The sequence below is a fragment of the Panthera uncia genome (assembly GCF_023721935.1).
Source record: "Panthera uncia isolate 11264 chromosome A1 unlocalized genomic scaffold, Puncia_PCG_1.0 HiC_scaffold_17, whole genome shotgun sequence".
NCBI classification, from domain to species: Eukaryota; Metazoa; Chordata; class Mammalia; order Carnivora; family Felidae; genus Panthera; species Panthera uncia.
The window spans coordinates 119,504,643-119,522,033 of NW_026057577.1; the positions used below are offsets into that span (position 1 = coordinate 119,504,643).

Here is a 17,391-nt window from a genome sequence, read left to right on the forward strand (position 1 = left end):
AATCAAAATCATGATAAGATACCAAATTAATAATAAAAGAAACAACAGGTATTGGCAGGGATACGGAGAAAGGGGAACCCTCTTACCCTGGTGGTAGGAATGCAAACTGGTGTAGCCACTCTGGAAAACAGTTCGGAGGTCCCTCAAAAAATTAAAACTAGAACTACCCCACGATCCAGCAATTGCACTACTAGGTATTTACCCAAAGGATACAAAAATATAGAATCAAAGAGGCACATGCTCCCCAGTATTTATAGCAGCATTATCAACTATACCCAAAGTATGGAAAGAGCCCAAATGTCCATCAACTGAGAATGGATAAAGAAGACGTGGTGCGTGTCTGTGTGTGTGTGTGTGTATGTGTGTGTACATGGAATATTACTCGGTGATCAAAAAGAATGAAATCTTGCTATTTGCAACAACACGGATGGAACTAAAGTATATTATGCTAAGCAAAACAGATCAGCCAGAGAAAGAATAACACCATATGATTTTACTCATATGTGGAATTAAGAAACAAAAGAGATGAACATAGGGGAGGGGGGGAAACACCAAAAACAGAAAGGGTAACAATGCACAAGAGGCTGTGAAAGAGAACAAACAGGGTTGATGGAGGGAGGTGAGTGGGGGATGGGCTAGATGGGTGATGGGTATTCAGGAGGTCACTTGTTATGATGAGCCCTGGGTGTTGTAAGGGATGAATCACTGAATTCTACTCCTGAAACCAGTTATTACACTGTATGTGAAGTAACTAGAATTTAAATAAAAATCTGAAGAGAAAAAAAATGTTTACAACTCTCTCACTGAAAGAAATGAAACAAGCAGGGAGTCTTCCAAAGGGAAAGAAAGCCAGGCAGAGCTCTGCCAAATAACAGCAGCCCTTTGGGTTTTATGAGTAAGTTGTTATAGGTTCAGTCAACCATGATATCTGAAGGCGGAAACCAGCTTTATGTACCTCCCAATAAGAAGTAGAGTGCCAGGCCCCTAAATGCTATACATGTGTACTTTGAAAGCTTAACTATGTTTACTCTACTCTTCATAACCACTTCGTCTTCATTATCAAGTAAAGCATATAAGGCACTCTGTCAACTATAAAGTGCTATAAAAACGTTAGTTACTATAATGAAATTATGTTTCTTAATGTCAACTTGCCTCAGCAGTGTTTGAGAAAACCAAACTAGGTCTTCCCCATACAGAGACCTGAATTTGAAAGGAAAGTAAAAAAAAAAAAAAAAAAAAAAGCAGCAGGGGGGAGACTGGGGTGCAGAAAAATTTTATACAGTTGCATGACAATAGCAGGAGAGTCATGTGGAGGATCCCAAAAAAGGATGAATTTCAGGGAAAAAAAATAATCAGGGACCTTACAGAGACCTTTATTCCCTCTGAATAACTTTCAAAAGCTTGGAAATTGCATGTACTAGTGTTTTGCTTAATGAAATATAAAGGGAAGCAATTCTGCTATCTGCAAGATTTTTTTCCTTAACATTAAATAATAAATCTTCTTTCTATAGTTTCAAAGTTTCAAGTCTATATGTTTTATATATAAAGGGGTTTTTCTGACCAAAATTAAATACTTTATTTATTTTTTTTTTAGGTTTATTTAATTTTGAGAGTGAGGGCGAGCAAGCATAAGCATGTGAGTGGGGGTGGGGCAGATAAAGAGGGACAGAGAGAGAATCCAAGGCAGGCTCCCCACTGTCAGCATAGAGCCCCATGTGGGGCTCAATCCCACAAAATGTGAGATCGTGACCTGAGCTGAAACCAAGAGTTGTACCCTTAACCAACTAAGCCACCCAGGTACCCTAACACTTTTTTTTTTTAAGATTTTATTTTTAAGCAATCTGTACACCCAATGTGGGGCTCAAACTTACAACTTCAAGATTAGGGGCTGTATGCTCTACCAACTGAGCCAGCCAGGTGCCCCAAAAATCAAACACTTTAAATAGAGAATAAATTGGTTTCACTACACCTAAACTTTGGAGTCAGAGTCAATCATCTTATATAGGCAATCTGTCCCCATATCATCTCAGAAACCACATCTGTTTCAGTACCTGTGTGTAAAGTTCTAGAAGATTTGATGGGTTTGAACATTCTTTGTCTTCTCCACACAGAAGTTTCAATTTTTCTAGAGCTGCAGAAGCCCGAATTAAAAAGTGATCTGTAAGAGATAAAAACATGAATTTCATATAGTTTCAAGGTGTTCTTTAAACAAAAAAAAAATGGTGTATCTGAAATCATATTATGTCACAGCATGAAGACGCAGCATGGTAGTAATATCTTATGTAAACCATGAAGTACATCATAATGCCTAATCCTACCTAAATTCATCACAGTAATTTATTCTCAATAGCTAGACTGAACTTCTCCAGGTTCAGTTGCCATTTCTTAAATGCAATGTGTATTTTCATTTTCATAGTGCTGCTTTTATGATGTTGACATACTCAAAATATTTAAATAATAAATTGAAAACTTGTATTCGAATAGTACAAACAATATACATAAGTCTACAGAAAGTTCTTCCACTAAAAACTTATAATTTCATAAATGTATTTCCTAAAAGAACATGACTGATTAAATCAAGTGCGCCAAAAATGTAAGCTCTGAGCAATTTTAACTTTATCCTGTTTATGTATTTATGTATGTAAATAGCTGTTATAATTAAAATTACATAATCTAAAAAATTACATAATCCATCTGCATATTTTATTCCTTCAAAAACCTGTAAGTGGAACAAATTACCTAATTCTTTCAAAGAAAGGAGTATTCTAATATGCCCTCTAAAAACAATTCACCCTCTCTCCCCTCTACATTGTCTAATTTCTTTTTTTAAAAAATTTTTTAAGTTTCCTTATTTATTTTGAGAGAGACAGAGATAGCGCAAGTTGGGGGGGGGGGGGAAGCAGAGAGAGGGAGACAGCGAATCCCAAGCAGGCTCCACACTGTCAGCTTGGAGCCCAATGAGGGGCTCGAACTCAAACCATGAGATTATGACCCGAGCGGAAACCAAGAGTCTGATGCTTAACCAACTGAGCCACCCAGGCACCCCTACGTTGTCTAATTTCTCCCCTGTCTCCAGTATCATATTCCCTTTGTTTTCATGGTTTCACTTTTTTCTTATAGATTTTTCCTCCCTAACCCGCCAAGTGTCCATACCAAGGTGCTATTTATCTACCCTTCTGCACCATCTCATGTAGTCAAATTTAGACATGCCTACCATCAAGACTTCAAAGTCTCTGAATTTGCCCCTTTTGTGCTTCCCTTCAGAAATATGTATCTTTTCCAACACTAGCCAACAGACAGAAAATGCAGAACTTACTGCAGGCCCATCTGATCCAGCTTTAGCACTTATACAAATAGTAAGTTGTTTAGTATTGGAGTGAAAGCGACACCAGCTTCATTATGTCTGTTGGCAACCATACAATGACCTTAAGTTTTTCCAAGTGAGGACTAGCCTGTATCTAAACCAGATTCTGATTGATTTAAGATCCACTATTTTTTTGCTTTGAAAGCTACTTCTTTAGCACTGCCTTCCAATCTCTCAGCCCAGAAGTAGCATCTCCCAACCTGGGGGGAAAAAAATTCCACTGTGAATGGAACATGGCACTCTATATGTGCTTTAGAAACTTAGTTGACATTTTCTTCTTAATTTGCAAGATTATTTTAAATGTAAAGAGTTGTACTAAATTCACTAAACCATTGCTGAAGGAGTATCTCACATGAATTCCTAAGTACAGGGGAGAGGGGATAATGGCTCACATTTTAGCAAACTTTTATAAAATATAGTATTTTTACTAGAACCATTGAAAGTGACGACTGGCAAGGCAAAGACAAGTGACTCTTACATGACCTCTGGAAAAAGTCCCTCTCATGGCATATTTCTATATACTGAACATATTGTGCTTGTACAATGAGAAATAAAGAACAAAAATTGACCAGAAATAAAAAGGAGAGCAATCTTAGAATAATGTCTAGTTGCATCTCATCTCATTTGAAGTAGAAAACAGAAAACTATCAATTCCTATAATGTAATACAAATATGTAGCTGTTACAGGAAAGGACACATATTGAGTGAATATTATTTTTGTTGTGTGGAAAAGAATGCCAAGTTCAGTTCAAACATCTGCAACCATGTTTTAATTTAACTTCATAGAATAAGAAAATGTTGCCATTAATACTCATCAATAGCTCATAACGAAGATCAGTATTATTTTACTTTTAGTAAATCTTCACAACTTTAAAGTCTCCCAAAAAGGGGTGCCTGGCTAGTTTAGTGGTTGGAGCATATGACTCTTTATTTTGGGATTGTAAATTTGAGCCCCATGCTGGGTGCAGAGATTACTTAAAACTAAAATCTTTAAAAATTAAAAAATCAAATAATGTCTCTCAACAAGGACATACATCACTTTACTTTTTAACTTTTTTTGATGTTTATTTATTTTTGAGAGAGAGAGAGTGACCAGGGGAGGGAGCAGAGAAAGGGAGACAAAGGATCTGAAGCGGGCCCCTTGCTGAGAGTGGAGAGCCCAATGGTGTCTCGAACCCAACCATGAGATCATGACCTGAGCCAAGGTAGGATGATTAACCAGCTGAGCCACTTCTGTGCCCCACCACTTTACTTTTACTTCCACCCCTTATTCTAGTCTGGAGTAAAGAACTCTTCCATGGAAAAATGAGAATGACGTTTGGGCTCAGTGATAAGTGAATAAAAAACATTCTTTGATCTCTTTAGTCTGGTTTAAGTGGAGCTGGTGTGGGGTGAAGATCACTGTATAGCTTATTTAGAGGTAATTTGGATACACTTCCAGGTAATAGCCACTACGGTGGATAAACTATTCATGTGAATCCTGGGATTCACTTACCACAAACCAAAAAAGAAGTCAGCTTCAGGGTGGTCTGTGGATTTTGAAAAACATACTCTAAGAAAAGATAATCAAGCAAATAATCTTTATTGAACTTGAGCCATTTCATTGTGGACCCTATTCAATACATTCACCAACAATCAATAATCTGGCAAAATGTTCCACTACTATTTTCCTATAAGTCTGATGACAGACCACCAGAATTTAAAAGCCTATCTGTATTACTAAATGCTCAAAACTCAAAAATAAAATAATGTAGAACCTATAGGGAGCTAAGATGTAAATAAGACAATTAAACTTAAAAGCCGCAGTAATTCTCTAAGCCAGTCTTTCCTAAGGAAAACACTTGGACCTTTCCAAACAAGTGTTCTAACACTAACAGAGCCGTGGTGAGAACTGAGGCGATGTATAGAAAAGAATCGTCCAAACTATACCAATGCAAAGCTCTTCTGTAGAGTATTGTTTACAGTTGGATTTAGAATCCAAAACAGAAGACGAAAATTTATAAGGCAGCAATTAAAAAGTTTAACTGTTACACATGCCTAGCTATCTTTACTGCACCCCAATCATTACTTACCAGCGTACTATCAGTCAGCTTTAACTACTCATTTAAACTTTTGTACTTTTATCCAGATTCTACTCTTTTCCCAATCGCTATAGGCATAAAGACGAGCAGCACTGATTTGACTGAGATGTAAGCGGTTTTCATGGGTTATGAAAAACGCAGTGTAGACACAAATGCCTTGGCTTAAGGCAACGTGAGTTTCTGGAGGTGGACAATCGACGGTGCAGCGAGGGTAACAAGTGCAACACCTTCGGTAGCTCTGGCCTGGGATCTACACCGAGCACAGGCCGCAGCCTCCAGCCCGCACCGCGGTCGAGTGCCAGCTATGAACTACGGCCAGCCCGCCCGCCCCACTCTCCTCCGCTCCCTCACCATCTTCGCCGGCGGCTTCGCTAAGCTGCTGTATGTGAGCCTGAGCCAGGTCCCCGAGCTCTTCCACTCGCCTTACCACACTGGAACCTGCGGCCGCCATGGCCACGACGGGCGGGCGCGCCCCAGCCACGTGACTTTGCCGGGCCGCGGTCACCTGATTCCCGGCTTGGGCGGGGCGTAAGGGCGGAGCTCACCCGGTTGGTGGGAGGGAACCCCAGCTCGGCAACAGGGCCGGTCCAGGCCCGTAAAGGTTGCTGCGGTTTATATTTTTTTCGTCTTCGGTTACTTCCTCTCCTTCCCACAATCCTGAGCGGTAGGGATACTTTAGGGGCTGGCATGACATCAGGGCACGCCTCTCTCCCGCCCCCTCCTCTAAACCAATCGGGAGCGGCCCACACCCTCAGGTTGGTCCAATAGGAAGCCAGCTTTCTCTGAGGGGGCGCTGGGAGGAGAGCGTGGCAGCGACTGGCTGGTGGTGGTTGACTGTCTGGCCTTGCTCTTGTGTTTCTGGCCCCTGTCCGATTTTGGACTTTGTAGCGAGAGCGTTGCCTAAAATCAAATGACTATAATCTCCTAGTCAGAAATGGTAAAGCCTGACAGCCCCCTTGTAGCACATCTAAGTCTTTGAGAGGAGAGGTTATTGTGCATCTGGGAGGGGAGATCCCAGCGCTAGTGTGTGTTTCTAGTCTAGGTGTTGGAGTGTCGCTTTTCCAAATCTTAATTTTAGCTCCTGAGTTTGTTTTATTTCTTTCTGATCTGCTTTGGCTAGCCCGTATTAATGTACTTTAACCATCTCGCGTCCAGTGGTACCAAAATTTTGCATTTACAAGAAGTTATATTGCCATACACCTCAACACCCTCAAAGTGCTCATAGTGTGTGAAGTTCATCCTCTCATGTGTGAGTTTCAAAGTACTTCGTCAACAAGTCTAATTTCTACTTTGCATTCCCTATATTCTTGCCTCTTATCAAATCTTAACTCAAGTTTTTTTCAGTTTGACACAGCACATCTTGAATGATCTCCATCCTATCTTACTTTTTATGAAAGATAGTTTTATATCTAATAGGAAACATTAAAAATAGGGAAATAGTGTGTTGTAATTTATAAGCGATGGACCACAAAGGCTTCCCAGCTGACCTTTATAACAACAGTTTCTTCCTCCAAGTCACCCTAAATATAGAGGACAGACAGGAATCACGTATTAATTTTGTTTCCTCAGTGCCTTCTATAGTGCCTGGCACATTATAAGTATTCAGAAAGTGTTTATTAGTTAAACAAAAATCCCACGTTATCTTCTCATTATATAACTTTCTAATCAGGAAGCTAACGGCCAGGAAGTTTGCATTATATGATCAATGTGGGCTAAAGAATCAAAATTCTAAGGGCACCTTGGTGGCTCAGTTGGTTAAGTGTCCAACTCTTGATTTTGGCTCAGGTCATGATCTCACGGGTCATGAGTCTGAGTTCAAGCCCCACTTTGGGTTCTGTGCTGACAGTGTGGAGCCTGCTTGGGATTCTCTGTCCCTCTCTCTGCACCTCTCATGCTTACACACATGTGAACTCTCTCTCTCTCTCAAAACAAATAAACTTTGAAAAAAAAATTGAAACTCTAATAAGCATTTCACACCTCAAAAAAGCCAAAACTTACTCAGTGTATATTTTATATAAAATTTACAATTTCAGTAATTCATTAAACAACCATGGACTTTCAGTAGGAAGCATAGTTGAAACTGGAAATTATTTGCTCAACTGATAGTCATGCGTGCATGTCTTCAGAGAGATTTGGAAGGGATTTGAGAGCACATAGTACAACCCTTCATATCCAGATGAAGAAACTGGACAGAATTTGTCTATGAACTGCTCCAAACCCTAGAGTACATGATTCTGTGATTTATCCAAGACTATACCAAAGTAAGCACCTGTAGAAGACTGTCTCATGGTAAATACAAACAGAGAACAGCCAGCCCTCACCAAGAAAGGCACTGAAGAAAGTGCTTAAAGCCAGAGGAACCCTGCCTTTAAAAAAATGTGAGTAATTTTCTCCAATTTTACAGTTTGTTATTTTTACTTTAAAAACTCACATAAATATAATAAAAATATAATGCTAGATTTAAAAATTTTTTCAGAGAAATTAGTAACTCATCATGAATCTACCAAAAAATATCTTCTAAAATAAATAATTGATCTATTTGTACCATTGTCCTCATCACTGATATATAATTGGATAAAATCCAATTAACTGAGAAGAAATAAATTAAATTAAATTTACAAGCAGGAAGACCTTGTGCTTTCTGCAATGTCTCTCTAGTTCCCTCTATTGACAATATTTAACATTGTATCAGTTTACAAAAAAAAAAAAAAACACTTAAAGGGCCCATATATTTTTCATAAAAATGGCAAAAAGCATAAATTTAGAGCTAAGGAGCAATAAATCTATAACCAGCACAGTGGAGAAGAATATATCTGGCACAGTGAATAGCACATGCAATGACTCTGAATTTGTAAATTTCTTGACAGCTTGGAGGAATGGAAGGAGGCCAAAGGTTCCTAGTATGGGGGGGGTGGGGGAGTGAAACAAGGTGAGGATTAATAGCACAGGTGGAGGTTATCTCTTGAGGTGGATGCCTCACTCACAACCATGGAAATGAACTCCACAACCTGGAGTAAGCTCCCACTGGCCATGTCTATATTAACTGACCTTGTCTTCTGGCCATGACCAAATTATTTATTCAATTATGTAGTCATTAATTCAATGTTTAATGAACACCTACTGGATGCCAGGCATAGGTGTATGGTAATAAATAAGACAGAGTAGACTTTGTGGAGATAGATCAAATTGGGGATAATAGATAGATCCAGGGGTAAAAATTTGACAGAAGCCAAGCCAATCAAATTCTTTCCCCTGGTAATTTGAAATACTGAAGAGAGAAGCACAGAGACAAGACTAATCATATTAATGTCAGCAGTCCAGAGAGAATTCTGCTGCTGTGGAGTTTCCTGGGGAAGGACTTGGTTTATCTCCCTAAGTCTTGGTTGCTCAACGTTTCCTCAATAGTTTCCAGCATCTTTATCCTGAAACTAATTAGTGCAAGTTCCTGTTGTCTGAAATCAAAAAACAATAATACAGAATGGGTATAGGTTGGTAGGGACATGTCAGACAGGGCTTCTGGTACCACATTAAAGATTGTAGACTTTATCTTACATGGGACAAGAAGCTATTGAAGCTTGCTTACAAGCAAGGAAGTGGTATGATCAGATTGTATTTTAAGGACCTTACTCTGGCTGCTGTGAAGAGAATGGAATGACAGAGTGTGAAAGAGAAGTGGGTAGTTCACCTGGGAGACCATTTAGTTCTCTGGATGAGAAATAAAGTAATTCATACTAGAATAGGGACAGTGGAAATGGAAAGCAGTGATTCAATTGGATACACTATAGAAGTAGAATCAGTAGGATTTGGGGAAGGGATTGGACATGAGAGGTGCAGGGGAAAGATATCAAAGCTGTGTCCAGGTTTTTGCCAAGAGCTACTTGGCCAAGGGCAGTGACATTTACTGATTCAGATGAATCTGAAGGAGGAGCAGATCGGTGAAGGAGAGCAAGAATTCAGTCTTCTTGATTTCTAGAGGTCTTTATGTAAACCCAAGCTGAATAAAACTTTTATCTAATGTAACTTTACATTCATCTAACTGGCAATCCAATTTTTTCCTTTTAATTTTTATTTAGTTTTTTTTTTTTTTTAATTTGAGAGAGAGAAGAGAGACACAGAGTAGGGGAGAGGAGCAGGGGGGAGGGGGAGAGGAGGTAGAGGGGGAGAGAGAAAGAGAGAGAGAGAGAATCATAATCAGGCTCCATGTTGCAGGGAGTATGGCCAGAGTTGCAAAAGATGAGTCTGCAAACAAAGTGCAATTAAGTGAAGGTCCTCACACTCAGTGGGAATGAGGCCCCAACTCCAGAATGAAGCCTCTCTTTATTAGGATAATTGCTAAAGACTGAGTGCATAAAGTCAACTAAGCAAGTGAAGTAATCAACTTAATGATTTTGCTTTTCAAGGTTGAATTTTGGGATAATTGTTTTTTATGATACTAGGAAGGGTCAGGTGTGAAGGAGGATCTGGCCCTGGACAATGTTAATGGCTCAAGGTGTTCCTTAGTAGCCACAGCTGTGTTCAGCTATGTAACCATGTCCTAAGGCCTTGCACCTTCTCCAGCCTTTCCCTTTTGAAGTCTTTTCCTTTGATGTTTCTCTCACTGCATCTCCCACAGCTCCACACTGAGCTGTTAAAAAAAAAAAAAAAAATTGAAGGCACCTGGGTAGCTCAGATGGTTGAACGTCCAACTCTTGATTTTGGCTCAGGTCATGATCTCATGGTTTTTGAGTTTGAGCCCTGCACTGGGCTCTGCGCTGACAGTGCAAAGCCTGCTTGGGATTTTCTCTCTCTCTCCCTCTTTCTCTCTCTGCCCATCTCCTGCACACACACACACACACACACACACACACACACACACACACACTCTCTCTCTCTCTGTCTTAAATAAATAAACATTAAAAAAAATATATTTATTTAGTAATCTCTAACCCAACATGGGGCTTGAATTCATAACCCCAGGATCAAGAGTCACATGCTCAACTGACTGAGCCAGCCAGGAGCCCCCGGCAATTCAGTCTTGAGTTTTACATCTGCCGAGAGAGAAAGACAAAAACAAAGGGGGGGGGGGGGAGAGAAAATTCCCCTATAGGTATAATGTTAACTAAGCTGCTCTATGTGAAAGAACTTAGGACATGATAATTAGAGACATCCTGAATAATAAGAACTTTATATAGTTTAAGCTCTAGAATAAATGGTCCTGAAACAGAATGGAATATTCTGTCATTAAATGTTGCATCATTTGGGTTTTAGGTCTCATTTTATCTTACAAGAAATTACTTATCCTCCTCCACTCTCCAAGGTAATTAATCATTTTCCATATTTCACGGGCAGCCTGTTTTACTATTTCCTTTAGTATCTGTAATGATATTCATATTACTTGAAAAATGTATCTGCCAGATAAACTAATGCTAATAAGTATGCACTACTGCTGCAATGTCAGGTAATTTCCAAGTTCTATGTTTTTTTTCAGGGACATGACATTTAAAGATAAAGTATATTATTAGAAGTTCCCTGGAATCTTGAGACTCTTAATACTCCTAAAACAAATAGAACACATTGAAACCTTACAAATAATTGCTCTTCAACTTGCAAAGAATCTATTAAAAACTATACTTGATTTATATTACTAGTTTTTAATCCCTAATAATTAAACATGTTTAAACCATATCCACACAAAACATGGATTTCAACTGACAAATCAGCCACACTAGCTTCTTAATATCCTAAAGTATTTACCTTAAGGAAAAGCGTTATATTAGGTAGAATAATTTTGACTACAGTTCTCAGAAAACTCAATTACAACCTAAACAATAAGCAAATAACATGGTTTGGAAAATCCCACAGGTAGGACAGGCTTCAGTGCTGACTTCAACCAACAGCCTAGCTCCATTTCCCTGCAAGTCTCCTGGCCCTGCCGTTTTTTGTGTGCTGGCTTTATCCTCCGCCTGACCTCGAAAAGGCTGCAGCCCTTGTAGGCCTCATATCTAAGGAAACTGCTGTCAAAGGAAGTCAAAGGAAGACAGAGGCAGCTGCTGCTAGAAGCTTTCACAGAATTATAAAAAGAAGAACTTCCCCAGAATTCAAATCAAACATTTCCTCATATTTCATTGGTCCAATCTGATCACATGTCTGGACTAGAACCAACTGCAAACACAAGGTTAAAATTACTCTTATACTGACTAGGTCTGTATCAGTCAGGGTTCTCCAGAGAAACTGAATCAATGAGGGAAAGGGTAATCTGTATCTACATCTACATATCTACCACAAAGATAATCTCTTTAAAGTCAACTGATTAGATGCTAATCACACCTACAAAATACTTTACCACAGGGCACCTGGGTGGATCGGCACTTAAGAAGCTTCCAACTTTTGATATCTGCTGAGGTCATCATCTTGTTTGAGGTCATGATCTCACGGTTCAGGAGTTTGAGGCCTGAATCGGCTCCGTCCTGGCAGTGTGGAGCCTGCTTCGGATCCTCTCCCTCCCTCTCTCTGCCCTCCCCCTCTCTCTCCCCCTCTGTCTCTCTCTGTCTCTCTCAAAATAAATAAATAAACATTTGGGGGGAAAAATACTTCACAGCAACACCTAGATTACTACCTGATTAGGTAACTGAATACTCTAGCCTACCTAGTTTGACACATAAAACTATCACAAGTTCCATTTCTGAACTTGTGAGGAGTGTGTTGAAGAAGGGTAGAAATGCAAACCTGTACAAAATTGGGATTCTATGAGGAGAAAAAGGAGTGAATGTCAACTAGGCAAGCAAAAACATCCACTAGTGGCATGGATCATAAATAAGTCCCATTACCTCTGTGATCTCTTTGGGAATGCCAAAAATGGTGACTTATATTTATAATGTTGAGAATTTTCTCATGTTGAAATTGTGACCATCTTAGAGAGTCAAGTTTGGTAAGTGAGTTTATAGGCAGTGTAATGTTTGGAGAGGCAGACACACATTACAGAGAGTTTTTTTTCAATTAGACATTGCATTAGTGAATTAGAATTAGATTAATCATGAGTTATAAACAAAACCACAGAAGCTTAAGATAGATGCTCATTTTTCTCTCAGATTCAAGAAGTCTGGGAATGTTTAGTCCAGAGTTGTAGAAGGACTTCATGGTGTCAGGGTGCAAGATTTCTTCCATCTTATTGCTCTGTCACAACTGTTTCCTTTCTAAGGTTTCCTCTTGATCTGAGGTGGTTTGTGGAAGTCTACCCTTTGTAATCATATTCCAGCCAACAGAAAGGAATAAAGGCAGATCATGTTCCTTCCTTTAAAGGGCATTTCTTGGAAGCTGCACTGCCCATTTCCACTTACATCCTACTAGCCAGAACTTAGTCATATGGCCATACCAGACTAGAAGAAACTAGAAAATGTAGGCTTTGTTCCCAGCAGCCCATATGGCTTCTAGGGTAACCAGTGAGACTAGATTTTTATGAGACACAGGATTTTCAATGCTGAACAGTTGGTTGCCATAGTTCTATTACTCTGGAAGGAAAGGAGAATGGATATTTTCCAACACTGGAACCACAATCAGCTGGGGCTTTTTTGGTTGTAACCGATAAGAAATTAGACCTAAAATAATGGCATAAGCTAATATATATTATATAATATATATATAATATAATATAATATAATATAATATAATATATATATATAATTTATAAATACATGTGTGTATATATATATGCATATATATACACATATATGTATATATATACGCATATATATGTGTGTATATGTGTGTGTGTGTGTGTGTGTGTATATATATATATATATATATACATACATATATATATAATTTATTGACTGGTGTAACTGAAAAACAGAGGCCAAAATAAAATCATTAGAACCAGGTCTCTCACGAACTGCCTATCCCCCTTGTCTCTCTGTTGGCTCCATTCTCAAACAGGTGGTACCAAAGGCTGGCAGCAACATTGGGTTCCCAACCTCACGTTAGAAACCCATCAAAAAGAAGAGCAGTATCTTCTCTTAAAAACCAGAACCAAATCTACGAGCCTGGTCCTCACGCGCCTGAATTTGATCAGGTGTTCATCCTTGAGCCCACTACTCTCCCCAGGGCATGACTGTCCCTTGAAGGAGGTGGGTCCACTCACTGCCCTCCCCTCCCCCAAACTATGAGACCTGAAAACAGAGAAAGGGAGTTTTGTTTTAGAAACTGTCAGTACTAGGAAAAGAGTGGCTGGAGGCTGCCAAGTAGCAAAAATGCAAATGTACACTACAGACAGCCATGCCCACAATGGCTGAAAAGCAGAGAGATTCAGACCACTGCCAGAAAGAAAATCTTGCCCTTTCACAAGCAACGCATGCACAGGAAGTCTAGATGGTGGCATAAAACGGTCTTAAACAACCTCTTCTGTCTGGCTCTCCTTCTTCATTACTGTCCTACCTAGTCCTCATGGTCTTTATTAATCTACTACTCTTATTCCCAATCAATGAGTTTTAACCAATTTTCCTAAGTGGATACAGGAGATTAAAAACTTCAGCTTCTTCAAGTCCCTGACAGAAAATTATCCAAAGGGCTAATACACATTTGTCTAGTTAATCTGACCACATTTTATACCTTAATACCAGTGGTATTATGCAGATAGTCTCTGCTGGTTTCTGCAGTCATACCAAAACCCCTCTTCCATACCCACTCATATATCCTGCATAATATATTTTATGAATGTGTATGATGTTAATATAACATATCATCTATTTTTTTTTCTAATTCAGATTCTGTAAGGCAAAAACACATTTTGAAAAAAAAAAACCATTTTGGTCCATACAGCATGACTTTTAGCTCACATAGTAAGTCAGAATGGTAATGGGATCAGATAAGAACTACTTTACTGTTCAAATAAATTATATTTGTGTAGCACTTTTAACTTCCCAGAGAATTCTTGCACCTTATCTAAATCTCAACAACTCTGTGAAACAAATAGATGTAAGTATTATTTTCCACATTTCACAGGTAAAAACCTGAAGCTCAGAAAAAGTTACATGACTTGCTTAAGTTAGCACAACTAGCTAGTGGCAGATTAGAGATCTGAACCTCCTTCCTCTTGGCCCCTAGATCTCTGATCATTCCACATGTGTGCTACCACCCATCTTCTTCCTCATCTTTCCACTTTCCAAAACTTCTTTACCACTGGCCCTTCTGGGGGATGCTCTATATTATACTAGTTACCAACTGCACCTTCGGACTATGTATGAGAGACCTGGGTTCAAACACCATTTCATCTTCTTACTTCTCACATCCTTTCGGCCCTGTTTAACATTTCTCACTCTCATGACTTTGGCTACCATGTATACAATGTATATAATGACACCTAAACCTATCTCCAACCTAAACACCTTCACGGAGCTTCATACTTCCATATACTCATATATGAAACGGCTTACTGGGCATTTTCGAGTGCAAATGCCATAGACGTTTAAAATTTTAAATGTCCAAACCTGGAATCATCATTTCCTATCCTTTCTGTGATCCCTCAGTTCTTATCTTGGAATCATCCTTGAATCCTATTACTCACTCCATTCCAATCTCATCCCATCAGACACAAAGTTCTGAATATTTTACCACTTTTCCATTTCCAGGTAGAGGTGAGCAACTCTCCAAGCCAAAGTTTTGATTAATATCTTCAATTTTATTGAGAGGATGATTGACCCATTGTGGTAGGTAGAGCAATGGCCCCACAAAGATATCCACATCCTAATTTCTGGAACCTGCGAATGTTACATGGCAAAGGAAAATTAAGGTTGCAGATGGAATTCAGATTGCTAATCAACCGAATTTAAAATAAAGATTATCTGAGTGAGCTCACTGTAATCACAAGGGCCAAAATTGGAAGAGGGAGGCAGAAGACAGAGGGAGGCCATATGAGAAGGATTTGACTCGCCTTTGCCAACTTTGGAGAAGGAGAAAGGGGCTTATGAGAAGGAATATGGGTAACCTCCAGAAGCTGTAAAAGGCAAGGAAACTGATTCTCCCCTAAAGCCTCCATTAGGTTTATATTAACTTGTCACAGATTGCCACCAAATCAGTGGCTTAAAACAACACACATTTATAATTCCAAAACCAGTTTCAACATGTGTCAACAGAGCTATATTCCCTTTGGAAGCTCTAGGGAAGAATCTATTTCCTGTTTTTCTCCAGCTTCTAGAATTGTATTTTTTATATTCCTTAACTCATGGCCCCTTCATCTGTCTTCACAGCTAGTAATGTGGCAGATTCAAATCTTTTTGTGCTTTTATCACATCCCCTTCTTTCTAAAGTCAAATCTCCTTACATCCCATTCTTGCTAAGAATCCATCTTCTGTTTGCTGCCAACTCTTAGACGACTTGTTACAGGGGCACCTGCGTGGCTCAGTCAGTTGAGCGTCTGACTTCGGCTTGGGTCATGATCTCACTGCTCGTGAGTTCGAGCCCTGCGTCAAGCTCTGTGCTGACAGCTCAGAGCCTGGAGCCTGCTTCCGATTCTGTGTCTCCCTCTCTCTCTGCCCCTAACCCACTCGCATTCTGTCTCTCTCTCAAAAATAAATAATACTAATAAAAAAGACTTGTTAGAAATTATTCATGCCTAAAGAACAACCAACCTTTCTATTACTATTGTACAGACCAGAGCTGCCCAATAGAACTTTCTGTGATGATGGATATGGTCTATACTTATGCTGTATTTCACAGAAATTGAATCATATAATATATGGTATTCTGTGGCTAGCTTCTTTCACTTAGCACAACATCTTCAAGGTTCATCAATTTTTGGAGCATATATCAGTACTTCATTCCTTTTTATTACCAAATAAGATTCCATTGTTTGGATTTACCACATGTTGTTTATCTATTCATCAGTTGACATGAATTTGGGTTGTTTTCAGCTTTGGCAATTAGTATTGCTATAAATATTTCTATGCAAGTTTTTGTGTGACCATATATTTTCATTTTTTTAGGGTAAGAAATGAATGGCTGTCACATGGTGACTCTATGTTTAATTAATATTTGACCAGCTGCCAAATTGTTTCCAATTTTCCTTTCCCACTAGTACATAAGGGTTCCATTTTCTTCACATTCTCACCAACACTTGTTATTTCACTTTTTGACTCTAGCCTACCTGGTGTAAGTGGTATTGTATTGAATTTTTGATGTGGATTTCCCTAATGAATAATGGCATTGAGCATCTTTTCATGGGTTTATTGGCCAATTGTATGTCCTTGGAAAAAATGTCTATCCAGATCCTTTGTGCATTTTTAAAATGAGCTATTATCATTTTTATTATTGACTTGCAAGAGTTCTTTGTATATTCTAGATATAAATCCCTTATGAGATGTATGGTTTGCAAATATTTCCTCCTATTCCATATGTCATTTTTCACTTTCTTTTTTTAAAATGTTCATTTATTTTTGAGAGAGAGAAAGAGAGAGGAGAGAGAGAGAGAACAAGCAGGGGAGGGGCAGAGAGAGAGGAGGACAGAGGATCTGAAGTGGGCTCCGTGCTGACAGGATGCAGGGCTTGAACCTGCAAACCACGGGATCATGAGCTGAGCTGAAGTCGGCAGCCGAACCAAGTGAGCCACCCAGGTGCCCCATCATTTTTCACTTTCTTAGTGGTGTCCTTTTTCTTTTGCTGCTCATGCTTTTTGTGTCATATCTAAAAATCCCCCACCAAATCTGAGATCATGAAATTTATTTCTGTGTCTTCTAAGAGTTTTATAATTTGGCACATTTACTTAGGTCTTTGATCCATTTTGTGTTAATTTTTGCATATGGTGTGAGGAAAGTATCCAACTTTATTCCTTTGCATACTTTGCATGTGGATATCCAATTGTCTCCACATTATTTCTTGGAAACACTATTTCTTGCCCATTGAATAGACTTGGCACCCTTGTTAGAAATCAGTTGGTATGTTTGTTGATCTACTTATTCTATCCATTATTTAAAGTTG

The 17,391-nt window shown here is 39.0% G+C and overlaps 1 protein-coding gene across 2 annotated transcripts in view; it reads right to left on the reverse strand.

The window, feature by feature from the left end:
• Positions 1 to 17,391, reverse strand: part of RIMOC1 (RAB7A interacting MON1-CCZ1 complex subunit 1) — a 46,805-nt gene that overhangs the window by 15,904 nt on the left and 13,510 nt on the right. Inside the window, exons 1-2 of one of the 2 annotated variants that reach the window (XM_049648712.1) lie at positions 5,797 to 5,979; positions 2,052 to 2,158 (exon numbers count right to left, since the gene is read on the reverse strand). In XM_049648712.1, coding sequence (XP_049504669.1) covers positions 2,052 to 2,158; positions 5,797 to 5,896 — 207 coding nt within the window. In that variant the 5' untranslated portion in view covers positions 5,897 to 5,979. Of the gene's footprint in view, positions 1 to 2,051; positions 2,159 to 5,796; positions 5,980 to 17,391 lie in introns of those variants that run through there. The other variant, XM_049648713.1, reaches the window with a different exon arrangement.